Source organism: Nematolebias whitei, chromosome 21 (genome assembly GCF_014905685.2).
Source record: "Nematolebias whitei isolate Nwh7 chromosome 21, NemWhi1, whole genome shotgun sequence".
NCBI lineage: Eukaryota > Metazoa > Chordata > Actinopteri > Cyprinodontiformes > Rivulidae > Nematolebias > Nematolebias whitei.
This window is the reverse complement of record NC_056518.1, coordinates 28317113-28332230: the sequence shown is the minus strand read 5'-3', so window position 1 is coordinate 28332230 and position 15118 is coordinate 28317113. Positions and strand designations below refer to the sequence as shown.

General features: G+C 40.5%; 1 protein-coding gene across 1 annotated transcript; it reads right to left on the bottom strand.

Moving 5' to 3' along the window:
• Positions 1-407: 407 nt before the first annotated feature.
• LOC119427024 (microsomal glutathione S-transferase 1) lies at positions 408-4268 on the bottom strand. Its single transcript, XM_037694597.1, has 4 exons — positions 4228-4268; positions 3804-3932; positions 3367-3458; positions 408-796 (listed from the first exon to the last, which is right to left on the bottom strand). Exons 2-4 carry the CDS (start codon positions 3918-3920, stop codon positions 550-552), a joined length of 456 nt encoding a protein of 151 aa, XP_037550525.1. The 5' UTR covers positions 3921-3932; positions 4228-4268; the 3' UTR covers positions 408-549.
• Between the last annotated feature and the right edge of the window lie 10850 nt (positions 4269-15118).

Sequence of the window (15118 nt, the reverse complement as noted above, 5' to 3'; positions counted from 1 at the left end):
GGAGAATCCATCATGCACCACCACCGGTGGAGAATCCACCACCACTGCGATGGATACATCTCTGGGAGGGGATGTGCCTACCTCTGCTATCGACCGAGGATGCTGAATTTGTCGATAATTGGATTTATGATAACGGGTTTCCTGTTTTTGGAATGGTCTGGATCATGGCTTCTTTTGAGTTCTCCAGCACGAACCAAATCTTCACATGGACAGCAGCTTGTTGAGGTCCAAATTAGCTGCGGCCGTCTTCTTTGTATGGCAGCATTTCAAGTTCAAACAGCTCAAAGTTCAGCTGCAATTTGGAGCTTAACTTGACTTTTAGCATAGAAAATTTATCACTTCCTTATCTGCAGTAAAAGTGCACAAATAGAAATGATCCCCACATGCACACAGTTGACAGAAACGTTTATTATTAAACGTTTTATTCACATTCACAGTTTAATGTCAAAAGGATTCCTGCACATCACATCCAACAAAAGGTTCTGTCAAACTGGAAAAATAGAAAATGGCGTTATTTCCTGAAGGATGGCGTGCTATCAAGAGCGCCCCCTACAGGAATAGGATGGTACTGAGCACTCTGTACGCCATGGAGATGGTGACCAGCATGCCAAAGATGTAGGAGAGCCCACGGCTGGGCTGTGGCAGGGCACCGATGTAGGCGATCGTGTGGAAGATGCGGCAGGCCGTGAACGCGCGGAAGTGAAGCAGGGCAATGGAAAGTTCTGGTCCAGTCAGAGAGTAAAGCAGGCCAATGAAAAAGAAGGGAATGATGTTCTCCAAGTCATTGTGGTGACACCTGCAGGGTGAAAAACATGACATGCATGCAGCCATTGTTACCATCATTCATGCTTTAATAACATTTACAGGTTTATGGGGTGTTGGTCAATCCACCATCTTTACCACAATGTGTTAAACCTGCTCTGAAAACAACCAGTGAGATCTCAGCTCTGAACAAACCAATCACAAAACAAAACAACAAAACAATAAAAAGTATATGTCAATGACAGTGACTCATAATCATCATTTTTTTCTTATAATAACAGGTTGTCAGAAAGTAACTGGTTCCCCGAGGCTGAGATGCCAAACCCAGTTAGAGCAACGTTGTTTCTGCAGACCGGAGAGTGAGGTGCGTTCAGGCATACACCAACTAAACCCCTTTACAAAAGCACCAACAGAGCAGAACCAGATTCTCAGGTCAACACTCAGCTGGGTGACAATGTGATGACAGACATGTCCATATTTTAGACAGAAGACAGACGGTTTGAGAGAAAAGTGAAGCAACAATAAACCGGAAACACCGGTGGAGGCTTCAGCTTTCATGTTACACTCAGTTTTATGACCCCACGTCAGCAGCAGGAGCCAAAAATGCCATGTCATCATGAGGTACTGAGGAGGATCTAGACCCAGGTATGCAACTCAAGTTTGTAACCTGCAGAATGTCACCTGTCACCTGCTGTATTGATCTAAGAAAATAAATCATCACTATCATAATACAGACATGGGTCAGCAGACAATTAGCAGCTGATTTACAAAGCTGATAAAAAAACAACCAGAATTTGATCAGGCTGGAAGTTAAGCCAAATATAGGCTTGTCACAAGACCAGGAGCTCTCATGGTAAGAGAAAAGTTGGAAAAGATCAACGTAAGCCTGGAGAAGATCAGTGAAGCAAAGGAAACTGGACTGATGTGGGCTCCAACCAGAGCTTAATTTGAGCTGGATCCTGCCGGGACAGGAACCGGGAACTCTCTTATTTTGACAGGGTTCGTTCTGTAACTGTTTGCTTGGATCGGGAAACTCTCAGGCTTACTAATAATAAAGTTATGAACAAATATGACTGCCTTGAATGAATAAATCTTGTATTGGATATGTAACTGAAAATAATTATATAAACACAAATTTTAAACACAACAGCCACTTACGAGCTTCTTAATATCACATAAGAGCTGCCCCTTCAAGTAAGCATTTCTGTCTCTACCCTTAAAAAAAAATCTCTGCCCCTAAAAGAGTGGTGGGGGTGAGTGCCGAGCTAACCAGGCAGTCTTACGCGGGCAGGAGCCCACAGGCAGCGGACATGAACAGATGGAGGAGATGCCTGGAGGTTTCACATGTGAATTCAGCGGAGAAGAGTCAGCTCAAAATCGTCAAGTAAGGAGGTGGGGTAGGATGCTTGACAGAAGCGGAGTGTTTACAAATGTACATAAACGTAGAGGTTTAACAACCCGTTAAAATACACGGCAGGAAATAGCATCTACTTTATTCAACATTTTCTGGGGGAGCCCGTCCGCTATTTTTGTTCCTGCATCGATCAGTTTACAAATTAAGCCCTGGCTCCAACTGCAGAGAAATAACTAGAAAAGAGTCTGCTGGCTGGGTATGGTTTCAACATTATAAAAAAACCCCAGTGGGGAGTCCACATTAACAGACTGGTTTTAGCAGATTTTTGTATGAATGAAAGACTGGGGATCACAAGATTGGTCAAACCAACTAAAGCCATCAGAACTCACCAAACTCTTTAATAAAAGTGTAAACAAACATGGACGACAATCGGCTCGTTGCCGCTGTTGTCTGTGCAGCTACATGCTCTTCTGAAGCTGCTTCCTGTCCTACCTTCTGTTTTTCATTGTTTGTTGGCCACACATGTTTGCATTGGGTCAGAGATCAGTTCGTATCAGCAAGCCTCCATATTTGGCTCTAAAAACTCCCAACAATTGTTTAATTGACTGCGACTGAGGTCCAGTCGGGTTTGTTTCTTCTCCCACACCAAAAGATTTCTGTGCCAACCAACCATGTTGACTCCCTCAAACTGGGATTTGTGGGTAAAACTGGGCAAAAATTTAGTTTTACGTGATATTTATTTCGAGTTAGTGAATCATTTCTTCAGTAGCATCACCTTTTGTTCAAACTGAAGCCTACAGTAATGCATGAACCTGTTTTTTTTTATATATTTTATTTGCAAAAAGAAGAAAAAAAGGTGTAATTTCTCATTAAAACCCTGGTGCTGTAAAAATATTCTGGTCACACCTGAAGCATCTACCTCTGCTCAGTTTTTAGCTGAAGGGATATGACTCAGCAAAATGGAACGGGTCTGCCCTGAGCAGTAAAACGTCTGCAGTGGAAGGTTTCAGACATTTTACTGCATCAAGTTACCGATTGCTTAAACCTGCTGGTTAATGTGTGTTTAAAAAATTAAACAAATGTAAACAAATGCATTAAAGCTGAAGCATCATTTTAAAACAGATCTACTGACGAGCTGGGAGCCAACAGCTGACTGAGACGCTCATATATTAATTTTAAATCCTTAACGAGTGCACAAGACACATTAAAATTTAACAAAATAAATATAGCAGCTTATAGGAGATATTTACCTTTGAACTCGTTCCACATCTTGATGACTTCTCAGCAGCTTCTTCTTCTCTGCATCAGACTTTCCAGCAACGTCTTCCTCGTTGGTGAATGACTAGAAAGAGAAAGAACACGTGCACGGACTTAAAGCTCAGCAACTGTCTGCACACCAGAGATTCCAGTTAGCAGAACAGGATGGGAGGGTCTGTTTTATTCATTCCAATACAATTACACAAAAACAGCGTGAAGGAACTGTTCCTAGACGGCTCCGTTTTTCCAGATAATGTGTTTAAACAGTTTTTACAGTTAGGAGTTGACCCTGCAGAGACAGGACAGACTGGTTCAGAGACCAACATGATTCTCCTGAACTGATCTCATCTTTCTGGGAATGCGGAGACTCAAACTTTAAAAGTCAAAGATCCTGTTCTGACAAGTCTGCATCCTGCTGCGTGCCGCTCACCCCCCGGGCGATCCGAAAATACACGGTCAGCGGCCCCATCAGCATCATCTTCAGGGTGACGATGGCAGCATAGGTGGCGAAGGCCATGAAGACCTCGTTTTCCACTAACTCGACCATCTTTACTGGTTCCTACAACAGAGAAAACTGACATGTCACACTTTTTTTAACTCCATAAAAAACAAAACAAAACTGAAGACTGTTAAAATGAATCTCAACTGGAAGGTAAATGTCTTGTAACACAGTAAACTCTGCGTGCAGCTGTTTTCATGCCATACATTAAAGAATGCACTGGTTGAGGCCCGTTTTAATCCGTGCCAAAATTTCTGATCCTATAGAACATAATAAATAAATAAAATAATAAATAAATGTTACTAATCTAAAATAATAATAACAACAACAACAAAAAAACAGAGCAGAAACTTACAGTTTTGCAGCTGAACTCTGTTTGGGTAGTGATTGTAGAAGTGTAGCAACTGCATATGTGTTGCTTAATGACATATCCCAGTTTACTCAGGGGGCGGGGCCAAAACTAAACTCACTTCCTATTTGACTTTCTACCCTTCTGAGGACTGTGTGCATTCATCCCATCAGACATTAAGCATGGTCTTGTCATAAAAGTGGACCTTATCCCAGAATAAATCTGATTTTATTCTAGATTAAAACCTGATGAAGTTCTTCAATAAAGCTAAATCCTACTCCAGAATAAACCTTTAAACCGTAAACGTGTTTCTAAAACTTGAAATATTTTTTTCAGAAAGAGTCCAGGAAATAAACAGGAAACAGCTGGAATGTTTAATGTGGATGAGATTAAACATAAAAAATAAAAATAAATAAATAAATCGTTGGACCAGCAGCACACAGATGTGAAAAATGACCTGAAAATAGATTAGATGGAAACAGACAGAAGTACAAATTTGGACAAGGTCAGAATTAAATCTACACCTCATGGAAATAAAACAAGCTGGAGTTTTAACGAGTTTCAGGCTGATGTGCAGGCTTGAATGGATGTAAACAAATTAAATAAGACAAACTAAAGTATTTTTTAATATTTCTGCCAACAAAATTACCCACCGTTTTTAGGATTTTTCAGTTTTTCCTGATTTTCCTTCTGAATCTGCATCTTTAATGATGCTGACAGTTCTGTGCCACATCAATGTTTCCTCAAAGTTCGTTCAACGTCTGTCCAGTTGTTCTTCTCGTAACAATAAAAACTCACTCTGATGCAGCTGAACCCAAAGCCCACAAACCTTCAGATTACCACCGAATCTGATGATAAATCCAAGTTTCTTCAGGACAGATGAAAGACGGAGCTGTGACCTCTCGGAGGAAATAAATCTTTCTGATATTTGTTTAAAAATAAAAAAGTCTGTTCAGAGGGTTCGTTTCCAGCCTAGACTCAGATTTTATGTTCAGAACACTTACCTCTCGCAGGTGCAGGACTCAGGTGGACACTCCTTCACATGGAAGCTGGCAGCTCAGAGACGAGAAGCTCTGATCTCTGAAGGTTTCTTGGACATCATAAATGAATCGTGTCACTCCTTCATAACCAGATCTGATCACTGATTTTTTTCTTCTTCTCAGTTTAAGTTGGACTTCATGGACTTTTCAGACGATGGAGTGGGATGATGAATAAAGTGAAGATAACATTTCTGACGTCTACAGCCTCATCAAGGTGCAACAGGAGGAAAACGTAAAATTTGTTGTGGTAGTAGCTGAGAGTCACAACATTTACTCCAAGTGCTGACAAATCATGAGATTGTATTAAACAATATATTTCAAGGATTGAGCATAAAAGCTATAAATCCTTCATTTCTCGTCACAAGATAATCTAGAAAAGGGGCGTCCAAAGTGCGGCCCGCGGGGCATTTGTGGCCCTTGGAGTGATGCAGACGGACACCTTTTGTAAATTTTAAGAATGTTTTTATTTATTTATTTAGCTTAATAAAGGAAACCAGATTAAAAAATAATTCTTACAACAATGTGAAATATTAGGAACAATTTGAGTTTTTGTTTATAATTAAGTATGTTTATTAGTTTTGTTCTTATTTCAGGGGGAAAAGGGACTGGCTTTCACCACAAAGTAGATTTTTAGGCAAACCTTCACACAGCAAGTGTTTCTGACAAAAAAAGCTGTTTATTTACTCATTGTTAGAACAGAATATGAACTTTATTAAGGCAGTGGGAACAATTTAGATACAAGTTGAATCCCTTCAACCGTTCTATGAATCAGTTTTAGCCACTGCCAGAATAACTCCTTCAGTGCTTCAACCACCTTTTAGGATGAGCCGTCCATGGTTGTGTGTGTCCAGCAGACCTGTATTAAAACTCTCTGAGATGAGATTTAGACAAAATATTTCTTCTACTCAGATCTACTGCATGACTGTCTCATTTTAGTGACTGTTTTGGAAGAAAATCGACTCATATTTTGCATTTTGTTTCTAAGAATGGACTGAAATATACTTTTCAAGCACAAAAAAAACAAAAAAACAATCCTGTTAGAGAATTTTTGGTTATAGATTATGAATGTTTTATGCTTTTATATTGTGGCTGAGATGGTTGAGAAACATTTTCCTCTGTCCTGAGAACCTGATGTCTACCAAAACCATCTTTTGTCTCTACCTGGAGGTCGACTCACCGACGGCCATGGATCATGTTGTGCAGCTGACTGCAGCTATGAGGGAACACGCGCTGGACTCTGCTGCTGTATAGTCTGCAGACGAGTCTGTTCAAGGCTCATTTCTGTGACAATGTTCTCATGCATATGTGTTTATGTATCTATGTATGAATCAGCCCTTGCAAGTAAAATGTCAGTTAAATATCTTCATCTGCCATTGAGTGATTGTTTTGGTTAAATTGTAGTGAGAAAGAATTTCTCCAACAATTACAAACATGTTTTTTTTTTCCAACTTGACAACGCCACTGCTCTAAAACATTGTCATGAAAGGTGTTGGGCAATATGCATTCCTTCAAGGAATTTTATTGGAGGTTTTATTTTGGAGGACGCAACTGTTGTGCAACGCTGTCGGCTGTTAAAACGTATATTATATTGCAGCGTTTTTCAGATTTGCATTGTTAACAGGAGTTCCTCGTCACTCAGTCCAGGCCTTGACCTCATTATTTCCTGCTGCTGTGTTTTCTGACCAAATCAGGTAAAACACCTCAAACCATCCCAGAGGCTTCAAGTGACATTTTTATTTCTCAGTGCGTGACTCCTCGTGAAGGGTTACTCTTGTTTTTCTACAAATTTTAGAGCTTTCCCGTGTTCACCTTGTCCAGTATGAAGCGTGTGAATCCAGAGCGTCGGGTGAAATATAGGACAGACACCATGAGAGCAGCCGAGCGTCTGTCAGGGGATCGACTCGGGTCTCAGACAGACAAAGAAAATATGCTTTGGTGGAAGAACGAGCCTTCCCTTGAGGTGTGAGGGCAGCTCTGGATGCACAAGCTAATTAATCACCAGAATGTCTGAATCCACAGATTCCCTCATGATCACACTTGGTTTTGGAAATAGAAAAGGACAATTCTGTGCTGAAACAGACACATCAGGGCTGATGTGACGCCAGAGAGGCCATGCGAGGAAAGCTGCAGAGCTCCGCCAGATGATGGTCTGAATCCAGTTTTTTAGTCTGTCTGAGCGTTCAAACAAGAAATAAGATGGCTTCAGGGTCAGTTGGTGGTCTGAAATCAGATTTTTAGTCTTTAGCAGAAAATCAAAGCCTGAGGCTGCACCTGAAAGTGACTAAAGAACCACGAGCTGTCCCTGGTGTCGATGGTCCGGGTTAATGGTTGCACACAGACTCTTCACCTTAGTGATTAAGGTTTCCTGGTGATGGCAGGCTCATGGCCCGGACAGGACAGTACTATTTACCCACAATCCTGCTGTGATTTAGACAGCGGGGCCTTTATGTGACACACTTGGCTCAGTGTCAGCGCTCCCTGATTGGATGCGAGTTTGTGTTTGCACTCAGATCACGGAGGACGAACCCTCAGAGTGAACAGAACCGGGGCTGGTCTAAACGGAGGGTTACAGATGGAGCTGCTGATGGTATCTGTTGGCCGGCACAACGCCTTGAAGGATAATTAGTTTGGTATTAACAGGTGGTTTGAGAGGAGCCTGACAGCTCATTTTGGTTTTCAAAAGCAGCGGCTGAACACAATTACTTACTACTGTATTTTACGGCATATAAGTCAGTTTTTTTTGCATAGATTTGTCAGTCCAGCGACTTCAATACATTTTTTTCCCATATTCATAACGCAATTTTTGACTGACACATTAAATTTCTAAGAACTCCAACAGCGAGTCCTCCCGTGCGTGCTCGCTTCACTCAGCCGGTGCAGGTGGAGGAATGCTGGAGAGCTAGTGGCTCCGGACGCGATGGATGGATGGATGGAGCTGCACCACCCAAGCGAAATGAAGCTGTTTTGACCATTTATTAAGGAAAAGTTCAACTGAGACACACCTTTGCTATAATGTCGAGCAAACAAATAATTGTTTTTCAGTGTTAATCTTGTTAAATTTCTAAGAACTGCAACAGTGAGTCCTCCCGTGCATGCTCGCTTCACTCAGCTGATGCAGGTGGAAGAACGCTGGAGAGCTAGTGGCTCTGGCTGCAATGAATGGATGAATGGCACCCAGGCGAAATTAAGCTGTTTTGACCATTAAATAAACGGATAATAAACAACGGTTCAGCGCTGATGCATAATAAATGCAACTTGTGCGCCGAAGCGATTTATATGTTTTTTCCTCTTCATGATGCTTTTTTTGGATTGATGCAACTTATACTAAGGAACGACTTATACGCCGGAAAACACAATAAAAAAGGATGCATTTAAACAAGCAAATCAAAAAGACTGGGGCAAGCCTTCTTTTTCTAGTAATTTCCTTCTGATTGAAGACAAGTCGCTGTCGACTTTTTTGTTTTAGTTGTTGCAGAGAATATGTGAGTAATAACCAAGCAGCAACTGAGGTTTTAATTTTTTTTTTTTTTTTTTTTTTGCATTTCAGCCTTTATTTATACAGGTTAGTTCCCATTGAGCCTCGAGGACTCATTTACAAGAGAGACCTGTTACATACAAACATATAAAGTAGAAGAGAACAAAAAAAGATAAAACTGTTAAAATCATAAAATGATAAAACTGCCTCATGATGTGACTTCATCTAATCTCCAAACTTTTTACCTCAACTTTCAGATTTTCTCCGGCTGCCTCCGCCTCACATTTAATCACCGTTTCATTTCTCATTCACTTCCGAGTCAGCTCTCAGGGCCCAGAGGCTGCGGCCCCACATGTCTGCAGCCGATTGAAGGAAAAAACTAACCAAAACGAAAAAGAAAACAATCAGCTGAGTCATAAAATGGATTTTAATGTTAGAGTCTGTTTTACCTATGGGTGATTTATGGATCTTTTAAAAATTGAACGATGCTTCTGCAACGCTCCGAGGATGATCAGTCGTCTTGTTCCCACATTAGGAAATCAGCTCCACCTGGTAATTCAATTTTCCCATCCCATAAGAGCAGAGTCAGAACTGGTGATGATGGGAGCAGTGTGCAGCTCTGATCCGAAGGGGAAGTGACAGTGGGAAAATAAAAACTTCACATTTGGTTTTTCTTCACCACGGAGCAAATTAAACGTTATCAACAAGGATAAAAGGTGCTGCCAGCTGCTTTGGTTCTGTTCCGTTTCGGCGGCTCTGTTTGAGATGAAGACGTCTCCTGCAGCAGAATTGTTTTCACCACTGATGGAAAGTGAAGAGAAATGAAGCCATGTCTAATAAAAGGCTGAAGATCAGATACGAGCTGATGATTTGGTGCAGGAACAACACCGCGATGATGTCAGGACTGTTACAGTTTGGTTTGTTTATTTCTCATGTTTCCAGTCTGTCATCGTTTCACAGCCACTCTTCCCATCAGACCCAGTCCATACCATCCCCCTGCTTCTCTTCCCTCACCAGTGGAGCATTTTAAGCCACGCCCGCTCCTCCTCGAGCCTCCTTGTGTTCCTCCTGCTCCTCCGTGACTGCCTTCTATATTTTGTAAGCTTTGTGCTGCCTCATCAGCGTTTCATTTAGCTTGAATAAAGTTTTATTCTCAGTACTTCCTTCAAAAACATTCTTTTCATACTTTGTCTTTTGCTACTTCTGTTTTTGTCATAAACAATAAAATTAATAAAAACTGACTTTTCAACTTTATTTCTCTACAGAATTGATCCTATAAAAACAGAGCTTTTTATTTTAATATTTCTGTATTGTTTAAGCTTTAGTTTAAGTGGACAAATATGTCAATTTAAACAGTTTTTCCAAACAAGATCTCAGAATGTAATTTGTGTCACAACACGCCATTTTTTCAGTGTTTCTGAGATGCTCCATTTATCTGAAGATGATTTATTGTTTGGTTTCCTGACTGACAGTAGAAGAAGTGAGCTGGGACATGCATCAGACCGCCTGCGACTCTGCTGTCTGCAGAGCGTCTCAGCCTGCAGCAGGTAATAAAGTCCTGTGAGGACAGCCTGTCCCCCTGTCCCCTCTCTGGGTTGTTAGTGACAAGAAGCGGAGTCGTCCTCAGCCGTGAAGACACAGGACAGGCTCTGATGGATTGTCCGGCTGCTCCTGTCTCCACATTTCAGCTGCCAGGGAAACGCCTCTGGGCCTCTGGGACTGTGGGACTGTGGTGGTTCTGGAAGCTGAAAATCTCAAGAGTCTGATGGAGCCATAGGTCCCTAATCTGACCTTCAGATTAGGAGCAACAGGATCAGATTAAACCTGACTCATTAAAGACAGGATTCATCTTTTATAATAAACGTGTTTCACATAACAATCATTAATGAATTAAACTTTGTTTTACCCATGCTTGTGTGTATCTGTTAGCAAAATATCCCATGAACCATTGGATGAGTATGACACTTGCACAAAGTAAATATTAGGTTTACGTCTGTGATTGATTAACATTTGGAGCCACCCTGACTGCTACAGTCAGCTGACCTAATGAACACAAACGGTTATGTTTCAGTCAGTTTTATATATCCTGAGCTAAAGCTTGACGTGGTAGTAGCTGAGCATCATCTCTAACACATTTTAATCTCACACAGATTGCATGAGCTCTTGTGGTAACTTAGGTCTTTACTTTGCTACTTTTGACTTTTGGCTTGCTTTTTATATTTACAACTAGCTTTTTGCTACTTGTAGCCTGAATTCTGCTAATTTTGGCTTTCACTCAACTTTTCACTGATTTTAGCTAGTATTCTGCTATTTTTTTAGCTTGTGGCTATTTTTCTGCTTCTGTTCATTTTAGCTCATGTTTTATATCGTATAGCTTTTACAACCCAGTTTCAGCTTTTTCGGCTATTTTCATCAAAGTGATTCAGCTTTGATCATAGTTTCAAGGGCAAACTAACCCTTAAAGCAATGAAACTTCCAAAAGTTAAAATACTTTTGGAACCAAAGATTAATCGACCGCCTCGTCCTGTTGTTTAAAGACGTTAGAAAAATACGTCGTCTTCTTCTTGTCTTGCAGATTTTTTTAGATTGAAAAGTGAAAAAAGGTTCTCGTTGATCACGTCCATATGTCATGAGTTAACTGCAGAATGTAATCACCTTCATGTGTATCCTCTGCGCCCCCTTCAGTGTCTCTGAGCCAACACACCTGTATTTTTTTACTGTAATTAGAACAAATGGTTCTTTAATACCAGCCGGGTCAGATGACCTTGGTGCTGAGAGGGAAGAGAGGCTGGTGGCAGCTCTGCAGTGCACATTAACTGGATGTCAGCAGACATTACTCTCAGCCTCCTAACGCTGATCTGAGACCTGCAGCAGTTAATAATAAGGAGCCAACACACTTTCCATCGCCTATAATAGAGATATTGTCTTAGTCCTGCTGCTGCCGGGGCCCTGCAGAACCGACAGGGACAAGAATGAAGTCTGTGGCCCTACATCTTGTTCTTCCTCTCATACTCGGGTCACATTTATTTAAAAACAGAAATATCCTTGTGTTTATACTTTCTAATATACTAAGCTCTCAACAACTAAGCTCCGTCATATATTCTTGTTCCGTGTTTTCTTAAAGGAGCACTTTACTTTCAGACTGCAGGTTTACTTGTGGTTCCCAGAGTTCCTAAAACTGAGGCAGAGCTTTAAGTAATCCGAACCAACTTCCTGTTTCTGTCAGAGAGGCTGACATTCTTTACTATAAGACTTGGCTTTATATCCAGATAGATATCTGAACTTAAGAATGGGTTGTTCATTTAAATTGTTTAGGGTCATGGTTCTCTTGGACTCATCTGTGTCCATGTTTTAACTACTGTATCTAGATGATGGTTTGAGGCGAAGCCGAAGTCCTTTTTTATTCCACCCAGTTTAGTACCACAGCATGGTGCTACCAACACCATGCCTCGCTGTTGTTCTTGGGTCTAAAAGCCTCTCCATGGCTCCTCAAAACTCACTGAGTCCAAACAACTCAATATTTAACCTTCAAACTTGTCTCCAGATAATATTTGGGTTGTCCACGTGGACAACTTGAAGGTTTTGGAGCTTCTTTCTTGGTCCTTTCAGTCCCTGAAGATGTAGAACGCTGTTTCAGCCATTTTTAGTTCATGACAGTCTTGAGCCTCGGTGGTTTCAGGGTTATTTTTCATGACAGTTGAACACGGAGGCCCCTGTTTAATGATGGACGAGTTCTCTTCACAAAGATGGCCTCCTTCTCTCCTCTCTCAAACCAACGTTCCTCTCTATCAAGGATGTGCACAACTTCATCCCTGAAAGAGTGACCAGTGGCCTGCAGATGAGCCTGTCCCCGTCTTACAATGCTGTTATTGCTAGTATCACTCAGCTCTCTGTGAATAGCAAGCGGCCATCAGGGCACTAATAGTTGATCATTAGGCTGATGTCCTCATTTTACATGTGAACAACTAGTTTTGACTGTCACCAGCAAACTGGTTGATCCACTGACTGTTTGTTGCAGCTCTTCAGACTGAAGAAGTCTTTTGGATAAAATACGAATATTTCAGCAAAGTAGAATTTATCCAGAGGACCTGACTCAACCTGGTTAGATTTCCCATTGATCTGAGTATTGGTAAAATGCAGTGAAACTTTTTCATGCTGTCAAAAGTGCAGTCAGTCGTGATCACCAACAGAAAGTTTACACTTTGACCATGTCACATTAAAATGTATTTTAGGTTCTTCAGCTCCACTTGTTAAAACATTATGATCAATGACAAATTATTTGAGTTATGTAATAATTCAAACCTGTTTTTAAAAATAGTTGACGTTTTATTTTGTATAATCTCTCAACTCTGGAGACCAATGATTCAGATTATTTATGACACACACTTCTGTGGCATTTTACAAGATGGGCAATAAACAAAATGTACAAAAACAACCTAAGAAGTGCAGAAGTTCCTTGTTGCAGGTGCTGCAAAGAAAAAATAAATTAATAGATTCTCTGAGAATCAAGATGATGCACTATTTTATGCCTATTGAAAATAAAAAAATAAACAACTTTAATACATTAAAAGTTTTGCTCAGTATTTAAACACGGCAGGCGGACAGTTTTTCCTGTAACCTGCTTCTGCTCGGAGAACATTTGTTATTAAGGGCAAAGCAAGGATATCAGAGCAGGAGCTCTGTGGATCCTGCAGTCAGGTCCAACGCTCTAATTTAAATGGAGCAGCAAAGGTACGTCAGCAGAAGGTGAACGCTGAATCTTAATTAAATCTCCGGCTCCAGCTGCCCTTTAATTCATCTTCATTTAAGGGGATCACATACAGTCAGCTGCAGATTAATCTCTGCACAACATTGAGCTTACACCTGTCATTCTGCTGTTTTTTTAAATATTATTTGGACTCACTTATTATTTGATCATTTAGAATCATCTCCTGTTCTGGAAAAAAAAACAAAAACAACATATTTACTTGCAGTGGTTTCTTTTTGTTTGCCTTCATCATGTTGATTAAACTCGCAGTGATCCAGAAACATACAGTAAAATTGGTTCGAGGTCGGTATAAGCACAACCAGAATGAATACATAAAGGCACACTGGATTAAAAGGCTCACAATCGATTTTTGAGAAAATTTAAATATTTTAAGTGCGCTTTATATTTTGAAAAAAAATAAAAATAAAAAAGGTAGGTCTACTTTATAGTAATTAATTTTTATTTTATGGTTGATATTATTTATTGAGCAAAGCACCATCACTACTCAATTTGTCCTCTCATTATATTTATATTAAAAAAATGCACATGGGCCAGTGCTTTTAGACCAGTTGTCTTTATTTAAGGGCAATAGATTTTAGGTTTTATATTTAATTTTAAGTAATATATATATATTCACGTTTTCAACTCTTTAATGTTCAAAACCAAAATTTGTTTTTATGTTTATGAGGTGCTAATAATTCTAAAGAGCTAGGGGAAATAAAAAATGTACAGTAGTCCCTCGCTACTTCGCGGTTCGTTTATCGCGGATTCGCTCTATAGCGGTTTTTCAAAATAAGATTGGACATGACACACAATTAGCTGATTGATGGATGAGCCGTACAATCAGCATGGATTTTTAAAAATTTAAAATACAGTTTAAATTGTTTAGCACCTCCTGCACCTTTGTGTATCTCTTACTTACTGCTGCAGTTGATCAGCTGTTGCAGAGCAGAGCATAGAAGTGGGCGTGGCCAAGAACTTGCAGGTGCAGCAGAGGCAGGGAGATGAAATCATGACATTCACTGCTCTTTTAGAGCATTTAGTTTAGAAACACTGTTTAGTGTATAGCACGAGTGTGGGAAGGATTTAAAACGCCTTTATATATATATATATATATATAACAATGTTTTCCATTTGTTCTTGGTCAGATTGTCCGTCTCTGAGAGGCTCAGGTGATGGAGGATTTTAGCTCTGCAGCCGTTTCCTTCTGCGAGCTTCAAATAAACTTTCTGCTTCCTCATGAATACAAATCAGTCCGTGCAGCAGCTCCATCCACGGCTCTGCTCCCATCCAATTTTCCTGACCCGCTCCGCTATTTTATTCCCAGTAAACGCAGGTGAGCCTCCTGCTGCACTTAACGGTCAGTCACAGAAGATGAATGCAGGAGAAGAACTTCAAGAATGTGAGACGTGTTTGTTCTCTAACTGCTACTTCATCAATCACAGAGGCGCTGGATTAAAATCAGGATGACTTGGAAACTCATAGGGCGCTGGGATTGATTTACAGCACAACAATGACAGACTCTTCTACAAAACAATCATGTTCTGAAAAGAGGATTCAGCTGAAAGAGTCAGACTCTTCAGTCTGTAAAGTCTCACATTAAGCAAAGAGCTGGAATAATGCTGCCTCAGCATT